The 25274-nt window shown below is 48.6% G+C and overlaps 1 protein-coding gene across 3 annotated transcripts in view; it reads right to left on the bottom strand.

Annotated features, from left to right (window-relative positions):
* Window positions 1–25274, bottom strand: part of AGO2 (argonaute RISC catalytic component 2) — a 1138923-nt gene that overhangs the window by 405899 nt on the left and 707750 nt on the right. For all 3 annotated transcript variants that reach the window (XM_069621684.1, XM_069621685.1, XM_069621683.1), the window contains exon 12: window positions 12756–12940. In XM_069621684.1, the coding sequence (XP_069477785.1) occupies window positions 12756–12940 (185 nt within the window). The remainder of the gene's footprint in view (window positions 1–12755; window positions 12941–25274) is intronic.

Below are 25274 nucleotides of genomic sequence, written 5' to 3' on the forward strand. Positions count from 1 at the left end.
TCGAGCCATTTGTGCGGTGCACGGTCTTCCGAATCTCGCTTAAACTTTGTGGGCAACTTGCTCTATCTCCAGAGACCCGAATCAGTCTGTAAAGTCCCCTTACCAGAGTGCTGGACCTTTTTAACGACGAGAATCCAACTGGCGATATTCTGTCTTCTTCTGTGCTCCTGAAAAAGGAGCCAAATACACAGAGCTGCATCCAGTTGAGAGGAAAACCTTGCCTAGAGCCTTCCCCGTTGATCGCTGCAGCAAAGTCCCTTCCAAGGTCCTGTTTTCAGTCACCACGACAAGGAATCCACAAACTGGGTTTTTGGCTGCATATCCTTAAGTCCTCCTGCTGCAAAATCGTTTGTGCTGAGGTGCTGGCTTGGGTATTTACTTACCATAAGACTCTTGTGATTCCTGTGTAGTTTTGGGGTGTTTTCTGTGATTGGGAGGCCTCTCATCCAGTTCCCCCTGGCTCACTGTGGAATCCACCTAGGGCGTCTTCTGTGAAGCCCCTGGCCCCTCAACTAACTCTAAAGTAAAATACTGACCTATTTGAAGAGTCTTCCTAAGGAACTCTGACATTTGCTACTTAACATATATCCGCCACTCCCTTCTGCCACTGAGAACACTTACGCTCCAAGAATAAGGGAAAGACGTTTAAAGGATTGGGCCTTTGTCCTAGAAAAGAAAATAAGTGTTTAAAGGTTACTTACTTGCAAAAGAAGTTGGTTGGTAACTAATTCTGAGAGTGAACATTTACAAAATGTCATACTTATCTTGAATGTGTGTTGCACTCTTCTGAAAAGTATATGTAACATCTTTCTTTCCTTATGAACTGTTTCGCCATTCTAACTGAAAGTAGATTTAAGGGTATATTAATCACCTGTGATTTGGTTATGCCTCTACCCAAAAGTGATGCTGTTGGTTTCACTTTATTATTCCTATTAGGATAATTGTTATGAGTGTTCCCCAACTAGGTCCTGACGTGCTGTTAGCCTTTCCAGAATAAGTCTGCATTAGGTTTTACCTACCTAGAATAAACTGAGTCATTCATAAAGTGTAACACTGGGTTTTGCTTTCCATGGTTCGTTTTAGACGGACAAAGAGTCTTGGGTTCATATCTGCCCCAAGTTCTGTTAGCTCCTTAAAAAAGCATATATGGTGTTAGGCAGAGTTTGTATGCAGTACCCTTTGGGACCACTACACAAAACTAGGACTACACTACAGGTGAATGCAAAACCAACCTGTGGTAGGTCTGTACCACACAGTTTTTGGTAGCGAGCTGAGAAGCCAGGCTCATCTCAAGAGGGAATGCAAGCTTGTAAGGGTGTTACACAAAGGTCTACAATGACAAGTATTCAGATAGACACTTCTACTCAAGGTTTCTTGGTAAAACACTTAATTTATTACACAATCATTTATAAAGCATTCACTAAATGAGGCAACCAATACCACACAAAAGATATAAGGCATAAGTTAATAAAGCGAATATTACAGTTACTCTAAAACAGTGAAAATAATTTGAGTTCACCAGAGGAGTTTATTCAATGCAAAGGTAGGTCAATGGGCTAGTGTCTTGTATAAGTAAAAACAGTTCTGGTATTTAACATGGAAAAGTCTTTGCCACGGTTCTTAGACGTAGTTCACTGAAGAAAGTTTCGTATGTCTGGTCACAAGCTGACTTGGCCTGCAAGTTGCCAAAGTTCCACGTACTTTCACAGTGAGAGGTACATTTTCGGTCGGGTTTTCACAGTACCTTATATTGAAGAAAAAGATGCAGCTGAAGACTTCTGTTCCTGGCAGTTCCTGCAGATCTCGTTGTTCATGAGCCTCAGTTATGGGGACAAGAGGGATGACGTTGGGGGTCTCATGCACTGCACGGGGACGGATCACAAAGCTGGCAAATTGACAAATCTTCGATTCCGGTTGCTGTTCAAGCACACAAGCTAGTGTCCTTCCCCCTGGTTAGTCCTAACCAGCTCCGAGAATAGTATCTAGGTGGCTTACGAGTTGATTGGTCCCACCAACTCAAAGGAAGAAGTCGTCCTTGAAGGGGGTTCTCTGTTGAGGTGAACTTGGCAATTCGGACCTGCAGCACGGCTCCACAGGGCAAACCAATGGTCCAGTAGTTGCAGCAGCCGTCCTCTTCCAGCTCGTCTTCGGTTCTTTCGTTCCAGTGGTCGACTGCCTTCCAAGCCAAGAGACTTCCCCTTTTAAACAGTTTTCACCCTTTCATTCCAGGCTAGCTGCCAGTCACCCAGCAGGGTGGCTGTTTTTGCCCGACAGTCAGCCAGCCAATCATGCCAGCGTGCATTTGGGCCTCCTAGGAGACTACGCACAGGGAGTTTCGGGCACCTCCCTCACTTCCTGCCCCTGCTAGACACCCTGGAGCCAGAAGGAACAAGTTACTTACCTGTAACTGTTGTTCTCCAGCATGGGTCTGGCATGGATTCACATGCTCATGAATATTCCCCGTCGTCAGGCTGGGAATCCTCGGTAAAGAAAAATGAGTATCAGTTTCGTTTCTGATCTGTCTTTCGTAGTAGTAACCAATCACTGATCTCTGCGTCATACTGACCACAGCCAATGACTGCCATCTCCCTAAGCCCCGCCTCTGGCAGCCATCTTCAGATTTGGTAGCACGTGAAGTGGCAGTATGACCAAGTGAAGAGCCGGAGAGGGGTAGGCGGGAGGGTTCGCATGTGAATCCATGCCAGACCCATGCTGGAGAACAGTTACAGGTAAGTAACTTGTTCCTTCTCCAGCATGGGGTCTGGCATGGATTCACATGCTCATGAATAAAAAAATACATAGCAGTACACACATGCACAACCGAGGGAGGTCTCAAAGGCTCAACATTAAGCATTACATCCAAAACTCAACATTAAGCAATTCTTACCTCCTCACCAGGTTCACCTTAGGCAAACAGGTTGCGCAGCACTGTTTGGCCGACCCTGGACTCCTCCCTGGAATCCAGATCGACGCAGTAGAATTTCGTGAAGGTGTTCGGCGACGAAGGCGACGGGAAGAAAACAGGCAACACCAATGGTTCGTTGAGGTTGAAGTCCGACGGCACCTTAGGCATGAAGGAGGGGTGCTTCCTGAGCACTACCCTTGTGTCGTGAAAAGTCAAGTACGGGGGCTTGCAGGAAAGGGCCTGGATCTCTCCCACCCGTCGTGCGGAGGTGATGGCCACAAGAAACGCTGTTTTCCACGACAAGAATGGAGGTCCAATGAGCTTGGTCAGCACCACATTGAGCTCCCACGACGGTGCCGGTGCCTTCACCGGCGGAAACGATCTGAACAGTCCCTTCATGAATTCTTTCACCAGACGATGAGACCACAAAGACATCCGTCCCGTGGTTCTGGTGTATCGGGAGATCTCAGCAAGATGAATCTTGATGGAAGCGTGCCCCAGTCCAGCCTTGGCCAGCGTCAGCAGGTACGGCAGTACTTGAGGAGCCGTAATCCGTAGAGGGTTAATCTTCTGTGCGTGGCAGAACCTCTTCCATTTGTGTCCGTAGCATTTAAGAATTGAGGACGCCCTGGCCTTTGCAAGAACCTCTCTGCAGTTGGCCGGTATGTCGTAGCCTCCAAACTCTAACGCTGCAGGAGCCAGGCCTGCAAGGTCAGCGACTTCGGGTCGTGATGGAGGATGGCGCCTCCTTCCCTGGAGAGAACATCCGCATCCACTGGCAGCTTGACTGACGGGGACGCTGACAAGTCCAGAAGGTCCGGGAACCATATCTGCCTCAGCCACGCAGGTGCGACGAGGATCATCCGGCACCGTGACCTCTTGAGCTAGTTGATGAGCCGGATCAGCAGCGGCAAAGGAGGGAACGCATATAGGAACAGGCCCTCCCAGGGGAACGAGAAAGCATCGCCCATGCTCCTCGGCTGGGGAAACCTGCTGGCGAACCTCCGGCACTTGGAGTTCGTCGCCGTCGCGAACAGATCGATCTGGGGTGTGCCCCACCGTCGGAAGAGGCGGTCCACTAGATCCCGTCGTAGTTCCCATTCGTGGCACGAGCGCAGCTCTCTGCTGAGCGAGTCGGCAATGGTGTTTTTTATTCCTGCCAGATGAAACGGCACCAGAAACATCCCTTGGGCGACGGCCCAATGCCACAGATCCTGCGCCTCCTTGGACAGGGCTGGGGATCTGGTACCGCCCTGCTTCCTGATGTAGAACATGGTGGTGGTGTTGTCGGTGAAGATCCTCACCACCTTGCCCTTGAGGGACGGAAGAAAGGACCTGAGGGCCCAAAACACTGCACGGAGTTCCAGGATGTTGATATGGAGGAACTTCTCTGTCGGCAGCCAAAGGCCCCTCGCGTGCAGATTTTCGGTGTGCGCTCCCCACCCTTCCAGGGAGGCATCCGTGGTCACGGTCTTCTGGTGGCCTGCGGTCTGGAAGTCCATGCCCGCCGTCAGATGCACGCGGGTGCCCCACCACCGGATCGCTCGTCGGAAGCTCTCGTCGAGTGTGATACTGTCCTCGAAGCTGCCCGTCGTCTGCATCCAGCGAGCGTCCAGGAACTCCTGTAACGGGCGCATCCGAAGCCTGCACAGGCGGATGAGATAAATGCAAGAAGACATCATTCCGAGGAGGGACTTGATGGACCTCACCCAGGCCGCGTCCGCAACCAGCATCCGCTGCACCTTGCCCAAGATGGCCCTCGTCCTTTCCTCCGACAGAGAGGCCAGAAGCGCCACTGTGTCGAGCTTCGCTCCCAGAAACAGTGCGTCTTGCGCGGGCACCAGGTGGGACTTGACGTAGTTTATGGAGAATCCCAGGTCCGTGAGTAGTTGGACGGTCCTCACTGTGTGCTCCGCGGCGAGCTCCTTTGTCTTTGCTCGGATGAGCCAGTCGTCCAGGTAGGGGTAGACGTGGAACCCCTCCAGGCGCAGCCGCGCCGCCACCGGTGCGAGGCACTTGGTGAACACCCTGGGTGCCGACCTCAATCCGAAGGGGAAGGCTCTGAACTGGTAGTGACGCCTTTGGGCCACGAATCTGAGAAACTTTCGGTGTCCCTTTAGGATGGGGATATGGAAGTAGGCATCCTCCAAATCCAACGACAAGAAATCGCCCTCCTCCAGTTGACCCAGGACGTGCTGGAGGGTGACCATCCGGAACTTCTGTGTCTTGATGAATTTGTTCAGTCGTCGTGGGTCCAGGATGGGACGCCATCCTCCCGTCGTCTTCTTCACGAGGAAGTATCTTGAGTAAAATCCAGAGCCCCGAAGCCTCTAGGGGACAAGTTTGATGGCGCCTTTCTTGAGCATCGCCTTTACCTCCAAGAGAAGTTGATGGACGTGATGTTCCTTCCTGGCCACGGGGGGACGCGCGTGCACTCCTTTAGAAACTCGAGCGCGTGACCCTGGGCCAGGGCGTCCAGCACCCAACGGTCGGTGGAGATGGACTCCCACACGCTGACGAAGCTCGCCAGCCGGCCTCCCACTGCTTCGGTGGGGGCCCGACCCCACGGCCGGTTCAGTCCTGCTTCGACGAGGCTTTGCCGCCTTGTCCTCCTTGTCGACGACGGCAGGGTCCGCCCGACTTGCCTCGTCCCCTGTAGGCTTCCTGTGACGACGAACGGGCCGCTTGACGATAGGTGGAAAATCTGCCGCCGGAACCTTTGGAGGCACCCTGCTTGCCTCCGTCGCTCCGAAAGGGCGGCCGTCGTTGCTGGAGAACACCAAGAGCCCGGGCCGTCTCCGTGTCCGTCTTGATGGCTTGTCGGGAATCGTCCACTGTTTTCCAAAACAGGTTGCTCCCGTCGAACGGCATGTCCAAGACTCTGGTCTGCACGTTCTGACGGAAGTCAGTTGCCTTGAGCCATCCACGCCGTCTAAGGCACACGCCGTTGCCCAACTGGCGAAATCCAGTGTCAGCGATGTCCGTCGCTATCGCAATGGCGTGGTCCAACGCCACTTCTCCTTCCTGCAAGATCTCTAGGGCCTCCGTCCTCTTGTCTGGTAAGAAGTTCAGCAGGGGGGCGATTTTGTACCACAACTCCCTGTCGTTGCGGGTGTCATGATCTCTGCTTCCAAAAGATCAAGACCTGCCCGACTCTCTTGGAAGCAGACCCATAACCCCGGTTCCGAGTGCCAGCCAGTCCCAATTGGGACCTTTTGGACCCTGTCCTGGCGCCAGTGGCACCAGGCTCATAAAGATGCCCAGTCCCAGCGCTGGAAGCGCCGGGCTCATAATGCTTGGGTGGACTTACCTGCAGCAGACCATGCTGCTTACTTACCTGCCAGTTGAACCCCTGATCCTCTTCTGTTTGGGACTACTTTTCCTGTTGGTTGGGGCAGGAGCCACTCTCTAGGTTCAGAACACTGGAACTCTTCTGGAAAGCAGGAACTCTTTTCTTACCTAGGCGTGGCTGTGGAAGGAGACACCGAAGCACTACAGGAGGCTATTTAAACCACACCCGATGGATGAATCTTGCTTTGTGTTATTCTGCATTCTCTGCAGCAGAACGCTCATCGTGTCTTCTGCTTCTGATCCTGGGCCTAAGGGAACAAAGGCTTACCATCCTGGAATCCAGTCTTCAGCAGCACCTGTAAAGACAAAGAAAGAACAGGTTAGCACTACGGTCTTCAGTGGCAGCGCATCTCTTACCTGGTCCATCGGCTGTCACCAACGCCTCGCGCTGCATTCCGGCATCTGAAAGACAAAGGCTTACCTACTCTTCGCACGCTCCGGAGGCCTTCGGCGCTGCATCCCGCATCTGAAAGACAAAAGAAGGTGCGTTTAAAGACATTGGGCAACTTTATTACTCACGTGCCATTACTCCTTCCCACGCCGAATCCAGTGGGCATTCCAGTACCCTTCAGCTTCTCTAAAGCTCCGAACTTGTACCTGCAAGATAAAAGGGACAGTTAGTGCGCATTGTGAAGCAGGCTACAAGCGCTTACTTACGTGCTTCCAGGCGCTTCTAGTCCTCACGCGGGTTCGATCCTCAACTCTCATCAGCCCGCCATCCGCCATCGCCGGAACCCTGCAAAACAAGAGATATCATTACAAAAGACTTTTAAGACATTTTAAGTGCCCAGAACTTACCGTTCGTGCAGTTAATGACGGACAGCAGTCCTCTGAGGTCAAGAGGCCTGCACCCTTATCCAGTGAAGAAACTGGTTACGGCACCCTGCCCCGAGGCAGATGGAGAGCTCGGCGTTCACTTACCTAAGGTGAGGGCGTTAACCTTTGGGGTTCTACAGGAGAAGAGAAAGGGAAGAGGAGAGAGGCACCCAATAACCCCAGTTCATTAATCCCATATTTTCTATCTGCAGACATCTTACTCTTCGAGTCAGACATACAGTGCACAGAGGTCCAGCCCAAAGAGCCAACCGTGTGTTACACATCACCTTTGAAGATACGGCATTCACCCAGTCAAGACCAGCGCCTCTGCGGGAATCAGGTGAGCGTTACAGCGGGCTACGATAGTCAAGGCGTTGGCAGCCTTAATCGTCGTTGCTGCCGATGAGATGACTCTGCGTCCCATCGTGTCCAATTTCTTTCCCTCGCCGTCCGGCGGGGAGGTTGACGTAGAGGCCGAGGCCCCCGCCTCCCCCCGCTTCCTTCCTGGCCGCCGCAGAGACTCCGTAGTCGGCTGTGCCCGAAGGCACAAGGGGCCGCGTCCGGGACCCGGTACTTCTTCTCGTACCAATCCCTTCTCGCAGGCATTGTGGATGGGTTCTTGAGGAAGGCGAGACCCTCATCCCAGATATCGCCCAGGGGGAGGAGGTGACGGGAGATCCTCGTCGTAAACCTCGTCGTCGGTACCCGTCGCGGCCATGCCAGTCCCCGTATCATCCCCAGGGGTCGTGGACGGGGAGGAGGGCTGAGCAGGGCGCGATGGTTGAAAAGGAGGTGGAGGATGAATCCTTCTTAGGAGGAGGGCTCCCAGGGGCCTGGCTCCGGGTCCCCAGTCGAGAGCGGTTCCTCCGTTGGTGGTAACGGCAATCTCGTCCTTATCTCCGAGCATAAAGACTGTATAGCCAACAAAATGGCCGCCGAGTTGTCTTGTGGCACTGGTTGAGGTGATTCCGACGGGCGGTCAGGAGCCCCGTCGGCACCCTCGACGTTCTCGTCATCTCCTACGTCGGGGTCCCTCCCGACGGGCTGGTCTTCTTCCACACCAACGCCGTGGCTTAAGACTTCGATCAGCTCCTCCTCAGAGGTTGAGGCCGAATCCACGACGACCTCCTGCCCCCCCTTTTTCTTCTCCGTCTGAGGTTTCACGGTGGTCCTGTCGATGGGCATGAAAGAGGACTCCCTCCGCGGTGGTAGGGAGACTCTGGGCCCCCAAGGTCGCCACCACTGGTGTAGCCTCCACAGGCTGAGCCAGGTCCGCCTCGACTCTCGATAGAGGCCTTGGCCGGGTGGATCAAGGCTTTCACCACCTTAGGTGCGCTCACCGCCTTCTCCTTGGTGGGAGGGTCACCGCCTCGCTCCCTCGCGGATGGGGCCTTCGAGCTCGACTGGGATCTCTCCAGGAGCTTCGCCGGGTGCTCGGCCTTCCTCTTACCCGAGTCAGAGCGTTGGCTCGTGGTTGATGGCGCCGGGGAGGATGCGCCCTGCCTGGCGCCCGTAGAGCCAGACCGTTCGGCGCTCCCGGTGCCAGCGGACTCGCGGTGCTTGGCCTTCTGTTGGACCCCCGTCGCCGGGGCGCCCTCAAAGGTCTAGAAGACCACTCAGACTTCTTCTCGCCTGACGGGCTCTTCCCTTCCAGCCAGATGGCGAGACGCAGATGGCGGTCCTTCATGGTCCGCTCCGACATATTGCCGCAAAACGCACAGTCCTTCTCCACGTGCATCTTGTCCTCATGCAGGCAGTAGAGGCAAAGGGAGTGTTCGTCCTCCTTAAAGACATTCTGAAGCTGGCATCCAGGGCACACCCTGAACAGCTTTCCGGGCGTCGAGCTTCCCTTCTCCTGGGCCATGATCCTCAGAAACTTCTGGAGTCCTCCAAAAGCATGGCTCGACGAAATCTTCAACCTTGAGGGGCGTAGAAGAATCCGACACGGGTCCCCGTTGATCGGATAAAGAAACGGTGGAGCTTGAGGCTCTTTTGACCGAAAGAGAGAAATTTTCCTAAGAAAAAGCACGAAAAAAAGCACTAAAGCTCGAGGCAATAGCACGAGGATCCCAACACTTGAACGTGCGGTAAAAATCTGAAGATGGCTGCCAGAGGCGGGGCTTAGGGAGATGGCAGTCATTGGCTGTGGTCAGTATGACGCAGAGATCAGTGATTGGTTACTACTACGAAAGACAGATCAGAAACAAAACTGATACCGATTTTTCTTTACCGAGGATTCCCAGCCTGACGACGGGGAATATTCATGAGCATTCGAATCCATGCCAGACCCCATGCTGGAGAAGCGTGCTTCACCCGTGAATCCCGCCAAAGATAAAACTAACAAAGGGACCAACCCTGATTTGGCGCACAGAGTAAATCTCAAGGACCTTTCCACACGGAAATGGCGAAAAAAAGACCAGGGCCATTTTGACAAAAATGACACCATTGGGTACTTTACTGCAGCTGCGACCACAGCCCGGGGTAAAATCACACAACGGTAGTTACAAGTAAACCACCGGCACCAGCCATTCATTGAGGAAAGGGTAACAGAAAAAATAATTACATGAGAAGCTAGACAAAGGGGATACTAAGTAACCCTTCCAGCACCCTATTGTAAAATAGTGTGTGCTAGATCTAGGAAGCTTAAAGTGCAAGTAAAGTAAATTTCACTTTACTGTTCTTGGAAACAGTAGTTTATCCCAGAGTAGGTATTTAAACCTTGGGGAAATCTGAAAGACTTCCCTGTGCCACTGCACTGAAGGTGCTGTGTGACAATGTAAAAGATGATGCCTATGGAGTTTGTCAGACTCCACAACCAAAAGAAACAGTTCAAATCACAAACAAATTTACATGAGTGGGAAAACCGGTCCAACTCTCCAGATTAAAAATTCAAGTCCTCAAAATCCAGCAAAGTTGCTGGGGGTCTCGAAAGTAGAGCGGAATTAGTCAATTTCTGAGAATTCTCCCTAACAGTCAGTCTGCCCACAAAAGTAAAAATAAAAACTAGGAAAAACAGCAAAAAGAAAACAAATGTAGGGGAACCACAGAGTGGTTTCATGGTCAGTCACAACCTATACAGCTATGCTCAAGAAGGCACAGGCAAGAAGTACGGACAGTGTGCTCATTCTTCAATATCTTCTATGACTTTCCATTTGCAAAAGCTAAATGTGTAACAAAGCCAACAGTCTGCCTCATGGGTAGGACAAATGAGACTTAGATTAAAAAAATAAATTAAACAAGGTAGATCCCTTGCACAATTCCCCCCCTCTTTTTTTCATATGTGTTAATTATATTACAATTTTTACAAAAGAGCTCCATATAATCCGGCAGGAACGAAAAAGGAGGAAAGTCCAAGTGACATTGCTCCTGGATTATGTCACTCCAAATGTTCTTTGCGCTGGTCTATGTCGATTGCTCTAAAGAATAAAGCTACCCCCGTCGCCCAGCTTGTATTTGTCCCACTGGCCAGAGCATTCCACCAACTTTCTACATCAAAGGTTTCCCGCCTTGCGAGTATTTTAGTCAGGCATCGTGTTGTAACAAGTTGAGTTCCTGGACAGGACAATAACAAATGTCAACTCGTTTCTCGGTCTTCTCGTTGTCCTTGCAATATCGACATTTGTTAGAAGTTTGCTTCCTAGCACCCTTTACTTTGTTGGTCTTAATCTGGTTAAATCTCACATAATCTGGCGAAGGTTTTGTCCGGGAATTTTTCCAGATAACTTTGCACTGTGTTCACTTTCATTGGCATTGTTGGGATGTCCTTTGTTATCTTATACTTATTGCCCAGCGTAAGAGTCGCTTGATGACTTTGGTAGGGTTAGTTGAAAGTTCTGCTTCAGTAGTGTCCAATTCAGCCAAAGTTGTTTCATTAGTTGAAGCCCATTTAGTCATTAAGTTATTCTTGCAGCTTTCTATTTCTGTATTAATGATATTCAGAATCTTCGATCTGGGCTCTGTAATAACTTTCTATAAAGCATCAGTCTATTTCTTGTGGCAGTTGCTGCCAACGATGGTAAACATGTTTCTCTTCTAATCAGAGTCATGGGCGTCGCTGGAGATAGACCTAGAACTTTTCTCCAAAAATAGCTCTCAATTTTTACCCAGAGAGTTGCTGGTAACTAAGGCATTGCGTCTGTCCCATATGTCATGCTCAGAATTACTTTGGCTTTAAAAAAAATGTATCACTGGGATCAACGAATACCGTCCATACTTTTTATCGATTGCCTTAGCTTGAGACATCAAAGCTTTTATTCTTGCAAAGAGGAAATCTTGCATCGGCTGTTCCAGGGAGTTGCTACTCATCACTCCCAAGCATTTAAAGGCATTCACTTTCTCTAGTTGGAAACCATCGGCGTCCCATTTGGCAGTTTCCAATTTTTTTTTTGCTTTTTTCCATGACCATTATCTTGGCCTTTGCTTTATTCATTTCAAGATTGTTGCGTTCCAAATACTGTTAATCTGTTTTTGTAATCCCACCAGGGTTAAATCTTGGAGGATGATATCATCTGCGTATAATATTTTCGATATCTTTACTCCTCCTACTGATGGCGGAAAGATTCTTAGCTCCTTTTCGGTGTCGGAGTAGTCGGCTATATAGGCGTTATATAAAGCTAGGGCCAATGTACACCCCTGCTTGAGGCCCCTTGCTGTCTTAATTTCCTCCAATAATTGGCCAGATTTATTGAGTCTCGCTCTCTTAGTTGTCTCCTGGTAGAGTGCTTTGATAGGCGCAATTATTGACTCCGGGCAATTCTTGTTTTCTAGTTTCTTCCACAGATGTTCTCTACTTATCTGGTCAAATGCTTGGACCAGGTCAATGAGTGCCATATACACTGTTGGTCCACCCTGCATGGTTCTTGCTTGCTTTGATGGTCCTCAGCAGGAGTGTATTTGTTGTTGTCCCCGAGTTCTTTATAAAACCTGATTGAAACGGATCTGACAGGTCAGAAGATTTCAGCAAATTCTGAAAAGAATCCAGAGCAAGAGAACCAAATACTTTACCTATCACGCCGAGAAGGGCTATTGGACGGTATTAGCGCGGATCGTCTCTTGCGCCTCTCTTAAAGAATGGAACAACCGTAGCCCTCCTCCATGAAATTGGGATCTCTTGTTTCCCGTTTCAAAAGTTGGAAAGGTAAAGCTAAATTCACAAACTGGCTTCCAGACTGGTGCATCAGTGACATTCCTCTACCTTCATTTATGCACTGCAGCCTCTCTGCGGTTTTCCCCATGTATTTGCTGGCATGTGGGGTTAAGGGGTGTGTTGGGGGGGGGGGGCAGTAACAGTTTATTTCGCAGCAAAAAGAATGTGTTTTATGAAGGGTGAAGACGCAGTTTCAAAATATGCTAACCAATAACTGCTAAATAAACGAGCTGAAATAATACATACAAGTCTCTAGGATAGCAAAGTATGTATAACAAGTGAATCTAAAACATCTGTAACGGGCACCCATAACAGGCATAGCTAATCAGAGTTTATGAATATTTCAGATCAGAAAAAGGATTAGATTAAGGTTTCAAATTGTGACTCAGGCCAGATTTCTCCAACTTCTAGTGGTACACAATTAGTCTACTTCAGAAGGACAAGCATATCCTCCCAGCTCAAGAGATCGTAAAAGATTTTTGGCACTTCAATGTTTACAACAAAAACGTTGAGCAAAGATTTGAAAAGTAAACTGACCATAAACGGGGGTTTTCCCAGGGAGAATCACTACCACCAGCTGCAGACCTGAATAGGTATTCTTTAGATGTCTGAACATTGGTTCCACACTATCTGCCCCCTGTGCATATTTACAGAAACATGGTTGTCCCTGGATGGGCATTCCAGCATCTCGGGAAATCTTCCTCAATTGTTCTGTAAAAGATCTAAAAATATATGCATTTATTGTAAACGGTTCAAGGTCAAAGCAATCATTTCAGCAAAGCATTTTAAATAATTTAAGAAAAGGTTAAATTCTCTATCCAGCGTTTCATCATTATAAACATCTGAGCACAACAGAGGTAGCAAGAGTTCCGATAAGATGTTCGCTGCAATCAATCCGAACTATTGCTATCAATCCGAACTATAGACAAAGTTTTTCAGAACGTACTATGCTGAGGGGAACTGAGAAACCAACTAAAGTGTAAACGCATTGTTAGGCAAGATTGTATGCAGTACCCTTTGGGTGCACTACAACAACCCTGACCTCCTGGCAATAGAAACCCAACCTTTGGTATAGGTCTGCACTACACAGGTTGGTAGCGTTTGGAGCAGCCAGACTTCTCTCAAGAGGTGTCAATGTGAGCAGTAGGAGAGTTACAGAGATTCACAGTGACAAGTATTCAAATAAACTCGTACACACAAGGTTTCTAGATAAAACAATTATTAATTTGTCAGTTAGAATAGGCCTTCTTTAGAAGAGGCAATATAAAACCCTGTCAGGCAGAATTGCAGACAGTGCCCTCTGGGACCACTACACACAATCAGGACTACAAGTGTTAGCCAAAACAACCTTTGGTATAAGTCTGTACCACACAGTTTTTGGTAGCGAGCTGAGCAGCCAGGCTTATCTCAAGAGTGAATGTGAGCAGTACAAGTAGTTATACAGAGGACTTTCAATTACAGTGATTCAAGTAAACACTTCTACTCAAGATTTCTTGGTAAAAACACTTAGTAATTTATTACACAATCATTTAGAAAACATTTCACTAGAAGAAGTCAACTTAATATTACAAACCAATACGCTTCAATACAAAATTCTAAGGTTTGAGACAGTTTGAACTGCCCTGAACTAGGAGCCAAATGGCAGTTCAGTTACTTAGAAAGGAGCAAAAAGCACAAGGTAAATAAAATAGATCATATATACTTTTTAGACAGTGCAAATAGTTTCAGTTCACCAGAAGAGTTCAATTCAAGTCAATAGGCCAGGCCAAAGTCAACAGGCTAGTGTTCTGGATAGGAAAGAGCACTTCTGGTATCAAACTGTGAAGTGTTTGCGAAAGTTCTTAGAAGTACTTTAGACTAATAAGAATCATATGTCGGGTCATAAGCTGATTAGGCCTGCAAGTTGGGCAAGTTTCACAAACTTTCACCGCGAAATTGGCATTCTCTCAATCGGGTTGGCACAGTACCTTTGTATGAAGAACAAGTTGTGTTTCCTGGCAGGTCCTGCAGATCTCGCTGTTCCTGAAACTCAGTCGTGGGGACAAGAGGGAGGACTTCGGGGGACTCCTGCACTGCACGGGATCGTTGAAGAAAGCAAACAAGATGGAGTCACTTCCGTTCCAGTAGCTGTAGATTCAAGAACACAAACTGGTGTCCCTCTCCCTGGTTAATCCTAACCAGCCTTGAGAATGGTGTCCAGGTGATTGGTACCACCAACTCAGAAGAAGTTGTTGTCCTTGAAGGAGCTTCTCTGTCAAATGGAGTTTGGCAATTCGGACCTGCAGCAGGGCATCACCAGGCGGCAAACCAACGGTCCAGGAGTTGCAGCAGCTGTCTTCTTCAAACCCGTCTTCGGTTCTTTTGTTCCAGTGGTCGACTCCTTTCCAGTCCAAGAGACTTAAAACCGTTCTCTCCCTTTCATTCCAGCCTAGCTATCACTCACCCAGCAGGGTGGCTGTCCTTGCCGGACAGTCAGCCAGCCAATCACGTCAGAGTGCATTTGGGTCTCCTAGGAGACTAAGTACAGGGAATTTTGGGCACCTCCCTCACTTCCTGCCCACCTCAGATGCCAGAGGCAGTCTTCAGTCCTGAAGCCCGCCAAAAGGCATAGAAACAAAGGGACCAAACCTAGTTTTGTGCGCAGAGACAAACACTAGAAGGACCTTTCCAAAAAGAAACTGCAAAAAAAAGAAGAGCAGGACCTGTTTAAACAAAGGAGCTTAAGGCGCCATCTTGAAAAACATGGCTCCCGTGTTTTTTAGCTACCGATGTTTGCGGTCGGGAAAAATCATGGTAGTTCGTTGTAAAACCACTGCCACCAGCCATTTTGATAGGAAAGTTTATGCCAGAGAAGGTATTTAAACCTTTTGACATCCCTGTGTGACTGCACTGAGGGTGCTGTGTAACAGACATGAAAAGACGATGCCTATGGAGTTATCTAAAACTCCATAATCAAAGAACACAAGAGTAAAAAACACAGCAAAATACATGAAAGTGGGAAAAAAGGCTCACTCTTTCCAGGTAAATGAAATTAAGTCCTCAAAATCCAGGAAAGTTGCTGGGGGTCTCTAAGGTAGAGGGAATTAGCACATTTCTGAGAATTCTCCCCAACACGTGTGTTAGGCAAGATTGTATGCAGTACCCTTTGAATGCACTACAATAACCCTGACCTTCTGGAAATAGGGAACCAACCTTTGGTATAATTCTGAACTGAACTACGCAGGATGGTAATGTGGTTTAGCAGCCAGGCTTACCTCAAGCGGGGTCAATGTGAGCAGCAATGTGACAGTTTCACAGTACAGTTATTCAAACAAACTCTTAAACTCAAGATTTCTTGATAAAACAATTATTCATTTATTTCACAGTCAGTGGTATAAGCCAGTTTCACAAGGGAGCAATATATTGAAAACTTATAATACACTTCAAAACAAACTTAGTTTCTCTAAATCAGAGGATACCCATTTGGGATGGCACACTGACATTTCCTACACCCCCAGGTGACTTTAATAGTTAGGACACTGTGGACATTGATTTATCACTGGTATAATTAGAGCAATACTGTGTTTGGTGTAAAAGATAAGAGGAATAAAACAAAGGTTAACAAATAATTCACAAACAGGTAAGTACCTTTAAAACCTTCCAATGCAGGGTAAATTAACCCTTTCCTGGGGCAAAAAGGCCAAAGCACAAAGTCAGAGGTAAAGAAGAGTCTCTCGGGGAGCCTGGACAGCCAATGTTAATTGCACAATGTCTATGGGAGCTGACGATCTTCTTTGCAGGTAGGTAAAAAGTCTTGCAAAATGTTTTCAGAAATGTTTGCAGAAAATAGAACACTTGAAGGGCCACAAGCTGGGAAGCTTGTGAGGGGCAAAGCTATAGCAACTCTGCAAGGTAACCAAGACAAGCCTCAACTGAGAGCAAGTAAGGCTACACAACAAGAGGCAAGTTCTTAGACTTTACAGTACCTCTGGTTAGAAAAAATGGTTACGGCTGGCTTCTGTTCAGCTCTACAGATCCTGTTCCTGAACCTCAGTCGTGGGGAAGGACGTCTGGGGACTCCTGCTGTGTAATGGGAAGGTCAGCGGCAGCAATGGGCACATTTCGATTCAGCAGTTCTTCAGTGTTTCAGCTCTTCGTATCTGACTGCAAATAGCAACACTGCGGTTCTTGGATACCAATCTGCACTTTCCTCGCATCTGGGGTCCAGCACTCTGTTGAGGTGGCTCAGGCTTGGTCAGTCCTGCTTCAGGAGGTCCGGAGGATCTTCCTGGCGCTCAGGCCCGACCAACGCACACAATCTGGTGTTCCACTCCCTGGCACTTCGGTTCCAGCAGCAGCAGAAGTACAGCCAGCTTCGAGGAGATGTCAAAACGGACATACTTTGGAGTGGATTGGTCCCACCAACTCAAGGGGAGAGGTCGTCCTTGCAGGGCTTCTCTAGTCGAGGCAAATTTGGAGCTTTAGCACAGCAGCAGGGCTTCAGGAGCTCTTAGGACTGGAGCTTGACAAGGGGCTTTCTTAAATCCTTCAATTGCCTTTGTCCACTCCTCATTCCACCTGACCTTCTTGGGGAAGGTGGGAGAGCAGATCACATTCAAGGGAGAAGCTATGGTCCCATAGTTCTCTATGAAGTTCCTATAGTAACCTGTGAGACCTTGAAAGGCTCTCAATTGGGGTTGAGCAGTAGTGGTGGCCCCGTCCTGTACAGCTTGTACTTTGCTAGGCAATGGCCTTATTTCAACTCCTACCTCATGCCCAAGTTAAACCACTTTACTCTGACCAAGTTGACATTTACTTGCCTTTATGGTCAGATGGGCCTGTTCAAAAGCCTGCAATACATAGCCTAGGTGGTCAATATGCTCTTTCCAAGTAGGGCAGAATACTGCAATGTCATCCAAGTATGCCATGCAGAGGTCCTCCATCCCATTCAGAACATGATTTAACATCCTTTGGAATGTAGCAAGTGCATTCTTTCGTTCAAATGACATTACCTTAAACTGGGAGAGGCCTCCTGGGGTCGAAAATGCAGTTTTCTCCTTGGCATGTTCTGTCAGATATTTGCCAATAGCCTGAGGTAAGGTCAAATGTACTGAGGTACTTGGTTGAACCAAGTTTATCCACCAGCTCATCTGTCCTAGGTAAAGGGGCATCAGTCATGGGGACTGCATTAAGAGCTCTATAGTCCACACAGAATCTCAACTCTTTGGATCCTACCTTTGGTACTAATACAACAGGACTAGCCCATGGACTTGTAGATGGCTCTATTACCCAGATATCAAGCATCTTCTGGACATCTTCCTTTATGTGGGTTCTTACATAGTTTGACATTCTGTAACCCCTGCTTTTGACAGGTAGTCACCAGTGAGGATATCATGCTGGCCCCAAGGGGTCACGCCTGGTGTCAATGAAAACAGGGAGGCAAACTGATTCAACAGAATTTTGCACTCCTCCTGTTAGTCCAAAGTCAGATCAGAAGAGAGATGAACTCCTTCAATTTTCCCATCTAAAAGCTGTCCTCTGAGAAGATCAGTTAGGAGGTTCACCCTCCTCCTCCTCCTCTTGATCAGATGCTAAGAGCAAAGCTCCCATTTCTGGTCTGGAGACATATGCCTTTAGGCTATTGGTGTGAAAGACCCTGTGGGCTTCTTTGGGATTGCCCAAGTCCACCAAATATGTGACATCTGCAAGTTTGCACAAAACCTTGAAGGGTCCAATCCATTTGTCCTGTAAGGCTTTCTGCCTTGTAGGTTCCAAACTAGAACTAGCTGGTCTTGAGTAAACTCAACCATGTTGGCCTTCTGGCCATGCCAATGTTTGACCAGAGCCTCACCTGCTTCCAAGTTATTTGAAGCTTCTGTCATCAAGTTCGCCATTCTCCTTCGGAGACCTAACACATAGTCAGTGACTCTTACTGGCTTGTGGGAAGGCGCACTCTCCTACCCCTATTTGATTAGTGCCAATGGACCTCTAACCGTATGACCATAGAGAAGCTCAAAGCGGTTGAAGCCGAACCCTTCTTGAGAGACTTCTCTATAAGCAAAGAGAAGGCCTGGCAGTAGAAGGTCCCACTTTCTTCTAAGGGGTTCTTCCAAAACACCCATCATTCTCTTCATAGCTCTATTAAACCTCTCAACCAACCCATTGGTTTGAGATGGTAGGTTGTTGAGAACGTGTATGTCACGCCACAGTTTTTCCACATGGCTTGCATGTAGTGGGAGATAGAATTGGTCCCCCTGTCTGAGATAACCTCCTTAGGAAAACCTACCCTGGTAAAAATACCAAGGAGGGCCTTAGCCACTGCCAGTAACAGTCCTCATAGGTATGGCTTCAGGATACCTGGTAGCATGGTCTACCACAACCACTTTAAATCGGTTGCCTGAAGATGTGAGAGGGTCTAGGGACCAACAATGTCGATCCCTACCCTCTCAAAAGGAACTCCTACCACTGGGAAAGGCACCAATGGTGCCACGTTCTTGGCACCACTCATGCCAGAAGTCAGACAAGTGTGACAGCTTCTACAGAATGGATCTACATCAGACCCCATCTTAAACCAGTAGAAATTGAGAAATCCTTTCCTTGGCGGTCTTAAAACATAAGTGACCAGCTAAAGGAATCTCATGGGCTTACTGTAAAAACTGGGGTCTCACCTCCTGAGGCACTACACTTCTTCTGTAGTCCCCTGGGGTAGACTCGATAGGCTTGCTGTAAAGGAGGCCATCCTTCCAGTACAGCCTGTGCTTTCCTGGCTCCTGCCCTTCCAGCTGGGATGCTGCCTGTTGGCAAAGTCCTTCAAGAGTAGGACACCCTCTTTGACCTCTGCTAAAGTCTGCAGCTCAGGATGGTCTTTAGGATCCAGATCTCGAACAGGGGGAAGGTCTTCTTCCAGTTCTGTTTCACCAGTAACAGTTTCACCAGTAACTGTTTCATCATCCTCTGGTTGGTCCTCCCACTCACCTTCAGCTGGTGGAGGGGTCACAGGTTGTTGCGCTCACCTGATCTCTGCGAGGATGTTGGGGGCACGGTTGGGGCCCTCCCTGGAGTTGACTCCCCTGGATCCGGCTCTACCCTCAGCTGCTGTAGGGTGAACTGCTCTGGTCGCTGGCAAAGCCCTTGGGAGAAGGTGAGAGGCAGTGAAAATGCAGCGGTTGGATTGCGATCCCCCTCGAACTCCTCTTGCCAGAATGAGAGAAGCATGCGTTTTCCCATAAACTCTCAGCTGTTTAGTAAAGATGAGCTCTCCGTACTGCTTCTCTTCAGCAGGGGTGCTGTAGATAGACCTAGTTGCTTCACTGGTCCTTATACGCGACGGCCCAGACCGGCTGCGACTAATCCCCTTTTTGAGGTAAGTGTTCTTAATAATGATTATTCTTAAGTTTTAACAATGTCTTTTCCAACGGTTCTCGCTCGTAATTCTAATAATGTCTTTCACTTTGCCAATAGATGTGAAGATGGCCCCGCAGAGTCGCAGTGTTAGGAACGAGCCTGCATGGTGCCAGAAGGGTGGAGCGGCCCCACTGGCAGTTAAGTGAGTTTTTAGGTAAAACGCAAGGCTTAGGTATTGCGTGGCGAAGCGTTAAGTGTTTATACAGTTTTTAACCTTGTGCGTTCCTTTTCTCCTGCAGGGATAATCTGGCGTCGACTGGTTGAGAGCGGCGGTCCGAAAACCTGTCAGCGGCTGGTAGATGGAAGATCCCTGAAGATCCTGGACGAGAAGAAGGCTCCCGCGCGCTCGGACAGGTGAGGACGATACGAGCTACAGGCGACGGATTTGCAGGAACAGGTAAGGTGCGCACTGGGTTGAGAACGATGGTATGGCTGGATGTAGAGGAGATGCGCGAGGTGTTGTGAGCGATGGTATGGCTGGATTCAGGTAAGGTGCACGCAGCGTTAGGAGCAATGGTATGGCTGGATTCAGATGAGATGAGCGCTGTGGGCGATGGTAAGGCTGGATTCAGGCAAGGTGCGCGTGGCGCTGTGAGCGATGATATGGCTGGATTCTGGTAGGATGCGCGCGTTGCAGAAGATGTCCAGGCCCAGCGTGCAGAGCTGGAAGCAGGTAAGAGCTGCAGACAGCGGAGAGCGTTACGCTTCCCAGATAGATTAACGCGAAGCCTCTACATGCGGGTGGGGCTGGCTTAAATAGCCTGGCTCCAGCCACTCCCCTTTAGCCCCGCCTTGTGGCACCACCTCACCACTCCCATAGACTCCCGCACGTGCCTGCCAATGTCTTCTAATGGCCACGCCCGGCCTGAGAGCATATGCCTTGGATTCAAAGTGTGCAGGTAACACTTTATGAGCCTGGCGCCAGAGGATGAAAGTGATGGCCCTGGGTTGGTGGCCATGACACGGGTGTGATCTTGGACAGTCCTCTCAGTGATGTCCTTGTTTTGTGCACAGGGGTGATACTTTGCTTTCTTCCTGAGACCTGGGGTTTCCCATTTGTCTCCTCCTTCCTGGAAGTAGAAGTGTGTTCTTCCAGTGGACTGGGTGTTATAGGTACCTCTATAACAACTCATTGAGAGTAATCTGAAGTGAGCTCTCTGGCCTTCCTAGTCTCCTCCAGATTCCTTTTACTGGAAGGCCTGGGGGTGCTTGATACACCTTTTAAGTCATTCCCCAACAGACCTCTCCCAGGTACCTCATTCTGAACACAGACAGGTATTCTTACAGTCCTATTATTGCATTATTGGAACCATCTGGAGAGGGCATCCAGCAAGCTTAGTGGGACCTTTGGGTGCTTTAGCAACATCCTAAGGTTTGAGAAAGGTTTCATCCACTACTGTAATGCTAGCCCCAGTGTCTCTAGCGGCAGGGGTCTCCTGACCATTAACAAGTACACTGTCATTGTAATACTCTTGTGTTATCTGTAATAGAGTTCTACACATCTAAATTCTGCTGTTCCCACATACCCAACAACACTAAAAAAACCTAGCTGAGACTCCAATGGGGTCTTCATCCACTTGCCATATGTACTTCCTCAGGAATGAAGGCTAAGGAGGCAGTATAGACCTCTGAAGGCTTACCCTTGCATCCGGGATCCCCTTTCACATGGTCAGTTGACCCACAAGCATAACACTTACCAAATGTTTTCTGGAATGGGGGCTTCTGCTGACCACCCTCTGGTTGGGCACCAAAGGTTTCACTAGACGGACCTAGCTTCCCATATGGTTCACCCTTATGTTTGTGGCCCTCTTTTGGGTGGGAGGATTTCTAATTCTCAGTCATCTTTCTTGTGCTGCTTCCCCTCATCCTATTTGTGAGTGGCCCCAGAACCCTTGCGAGTAGCCCTGGCGGCAACCCACAAGTCAGCAGCCTTTGCGAACATCTTGGGATCAATCTCGTTTAAGTCAGCCAAGTGCAGTCTCAGTTCAGGAGAGCACGCATCAAAAATAGTTTCCAACAAAAACAGATTTCTCATTCCTTCAGAGGTAGTTATTCTGTAACCCTTAACCCAATCATCTAATTTTCTTAAAAATTCACACTCCCAGGTAGCCCAAGGGGTACCAGCAGTCTTTATGAGGGTCCTAAACCTCTTAGGGTACTGGGAAGGAGTTTTTCCAAACCTGGCTTTTGAAGCCAGCTTCACATTCTCATACTCCAATCTATCAAGTTCCCCCCACCTCCATTACAGCATCAGTTGCAACCTGGGGGAACCAAGAAAAAAACAAGGAATCAACTGATTCCCTGTGAGACACTGAATCCCCATGATTGTATTCCAAAGCACTCAACCAATCCAAAATATCAAGTTTTGCATCATACATACTCACTGCTTCTTTGGGCAGGCAAGGCCTCTTTGGACTGGAAGGACTACAGACTAGAGGACTCTGGGATAGAACCATTTTCAAGAGACTATTTTTTAATTTCAAGAACATGTTGCATTTCTAGTTCCCCAGAGTTTGATGACCTGATGTTTGGCTTCAGCTTGAGCCTGTATTCTTTTGAATTCCAATTAAAGTGTCATTTTTTTGAAGAGACATAATCTGGACTCACTGATGTACCCTGTGGGGTTCCAGTTGACAAAGGTTGAGGCAAAAGGGCATGCTGAGGCATAGAGGAGTTCCTAATCTGGGACTCCTCACCCTCCTCTGGCTCATCTAAGACAGAGTTAGACTCTGAATTATCATCCTCTATCAATTTCTACATTTTCTGAATTAGTAGGAGTAACATTTTTTTTAAGAGTAAGTGATTTTTGCAACAACTCCTTTGCCTCAGGTTCCTTCCCTCTCCCCTCTGAAGCACTCCAGTGTGCATCCTCTTCTCAAGAAACCCACAGCTGATCCTTCTAGACCATCTATCGCCCAATTTCCATTACTCACTTTCTGGGCAAACTCCTGGAAAAGTTGGCCATCTCTCAGCTTAACCTTCATTCCAATTCTGTTGGCTGTCTCAATGACCACCAGTCTGGCTTCAGAGATGCCAGAAGCACGGAAACTGCTCTCCTAAACATCCGTGAATATCTGCTCTCCAACCTTGACTCTAACTTTCTCTCTGTCCTCATGCTCCTCGATCTCTCTTCTGCCTTCAACACGGTCAACCATACCATCCTGATCAACAGTCTCTGTGAAAACCTGGGTACCACTGATCAGGCTCTGGCCTGGCTGATGTCCTTCCTCTCTGATCGACCCTCCCAGGTCCAACTTGGGTCCTTCCTATCATCTATCTTCCTCACTACCTGTGGTGTTCCCCAGGGGTCTAACCTCTAGCCCTGGCTTTTCAACCAATATTTGGCAACTTTCACCCACTGCATTGCCATTTCTGCTCAAATTTCCAGTGCTACGCTGACGACAACTCATTTTCAGGCTGCCCTCGGCCACCTCCTCTCCCATCTCCGATTGCCTAACCGCCATTCAAGATTGGTGTGCCACCAATGATCTTTGTCTGAATGACAGCAAGACGGAGATCCTCCTCATCGGCACACCTTCACCATCCTTTCCCCTCACCCCCAGGCTGGCTTCCCTTGGCTCTAATCCTACCCCCCACCTGCGAGGCTAAGAACCTCGATGTCATCTTTGACTCCACCCTTTCCTTCTCCGGCCACATCTCTGAGGTCTCTAAAAAGTCAAACTTCCTACTGCACCTCCTCAGAGGTACTCTGCCTTTCTTGTCCTTCCCCCAGAAGCTCATGGTATCCCAACAGCCTCTTTCTAAATCTACCTGCCTCTACTCTCCGCCCTCTGCAACTAATCCAGAACAGGACTGCAAGACTTGTCCTTGGCCTCAAGCCCTGGGATCTTATCTCTCCGGCTCTGAAATCTCTCCATTGGCTCCCAGTGGATGCAAGGATTCAATTAAAAACCATCTGCATTGTCCACAAGGCTTTCTGGGGCCTGGGTCCAAATTACCTTCAGCTATCCCTCTGTAAATACCTCCCCTCTCGAGCTCTTTGCTCCTCTACCCCCAACTCCCTCAGGGTCAGTCGTTTTTCAAAGAAACGAGCTGGGGTAGACCTCGGTCTTCGGCTGGGGCCTCCCTCTGGAACAGCCTCCCTGCCACTCAAACTTGATAACCATCTCTGGTTCCGGAAGCACCTCAAGACCTTTCTCTTTTCTTCTGCCTTCGCTAACCCTCTCCCCTGCTGATCTGTTCTCTTGGAACCGTGCACCTGGACACCCTCTATCCTCCGGGCCCAGGTACCTGCTCACCCTGCCACCCTCCCGCACTGCCTCGGGGCCACCCCTTGCACTGGGGTCTATATCTGTACCCATACAGCCCCCCCCTTTTTCTTCATGCACTTATCAGACCTACCCTGTCTGCTGCCTTAAACCTAGCACTTGCAAATTGCTGGCTGCACTACCACTGTTTGTTGCCTTTATTATTTATCTGTTTCTCCTCTGCTTCGCACGTTCCACTTCTCCCCCCTTCCATGCACCTTTCCCCTCCCCCCCTCCCATGCACTTGCACGTTCTCAATGTCACTGGGCCTAGTAAGATCGCTGTTTTGTTCCCCCCTACTCCCCTCCCTTGCCTTGCCTTGTCGCGCTCTGCAACACTTGGGTACGAGCGCGATAGAAATAAAATATCAATTACAGGCTAACTATTCAACCTTTGCTGATCCAACAACCTTGTAATCAATTCATTTTTCTTTCCTTTAACAGAGAGGTTCCTGATCCAACACACATCTTTCAGTTGATCTACTGTTGGAATGATCAGGGCTTCCTGCTTGAAGTTATCCATATTAGACATGTTACAATTGCTATTCTAGTGCAGCTTAGCCTTGTGAAGGTTTTTAGTTGAACAAAAGTAAAGCGAAACACTAACAACTCTACAATAGATCTTCACCGCTTGCCAGCACAGTTAGTCAAGATTGTATGCAGTACCCTTTGGGTGCACACCCAGACCCCCTGGCAATAAGGACCCAACCTTTGGTAGAAGTCTGAACTACACAGGTTGGTAGTGTGGCGGAGCAGCCAGGCTTATCTCAAGAGGGGTCAACGTGAGCAGTAATGTTTTGAAACAGTTTCACAGTAGCAGTTATTCAAATAAACACTTACACTCAAGGTTTCTTGATAAAACAATTCTTAAATTTACTTCACAGTCAGTTGTATAAGCCTTCATCAGAAGGGAGCAATATATGTGTTAGGGAGAATTCTCAGAAATGTGCTAATTTCCTCAACCTTAGAGAGCCCCAGCAACTTTGCTGGATTTTGAGGACTTTTTAACCTGGAGAGTTTGAGACCCTTTTTCCCCACTCTCTCATGTATTGTGATTGGTACACTTTCTTTTTGGTTATAACTTACATATAACTCACGTACCAATTCCTCTAATTTCTGCTTACTTAATTCACACAATATCAACACATCCACTGCTCACAGCAAACCGCACAGACTTCACCACACCGCAATAACAACCGACAGATCGCAACAGCACGCGAGATCCCGCTTCGATCCTATTTGCACACCCAAGCTCAGCGCACATTGAAAACCGAACTGAAGCTGCCAACATTACACCATCTCTCACTTTCCTACGCCCGCTTCACCCACTAACCCACCCCGTCGAACTTTCTTTACAGATCCACCTGAGCACTTGGAGACCAACTCCGTTGGTGAAGGTGCGCTAT

This window comes from Ambystoma mexicanum, chromosome 5q (genome assembly GCF_040938575.1).
Source record: "Ambystoma mexicanum isolate Mex_15411 chromosome 5q, UKY_AmexF1_1, whole genome shotgun sequence".
Taxonomy (NCBI): domain Eukaryota; kingdom Metazoa; phylum Chordata; class Amphibia; order Caudata; family Ambystomatidae; genus Ambystoma; species Ambystoma mexicanum.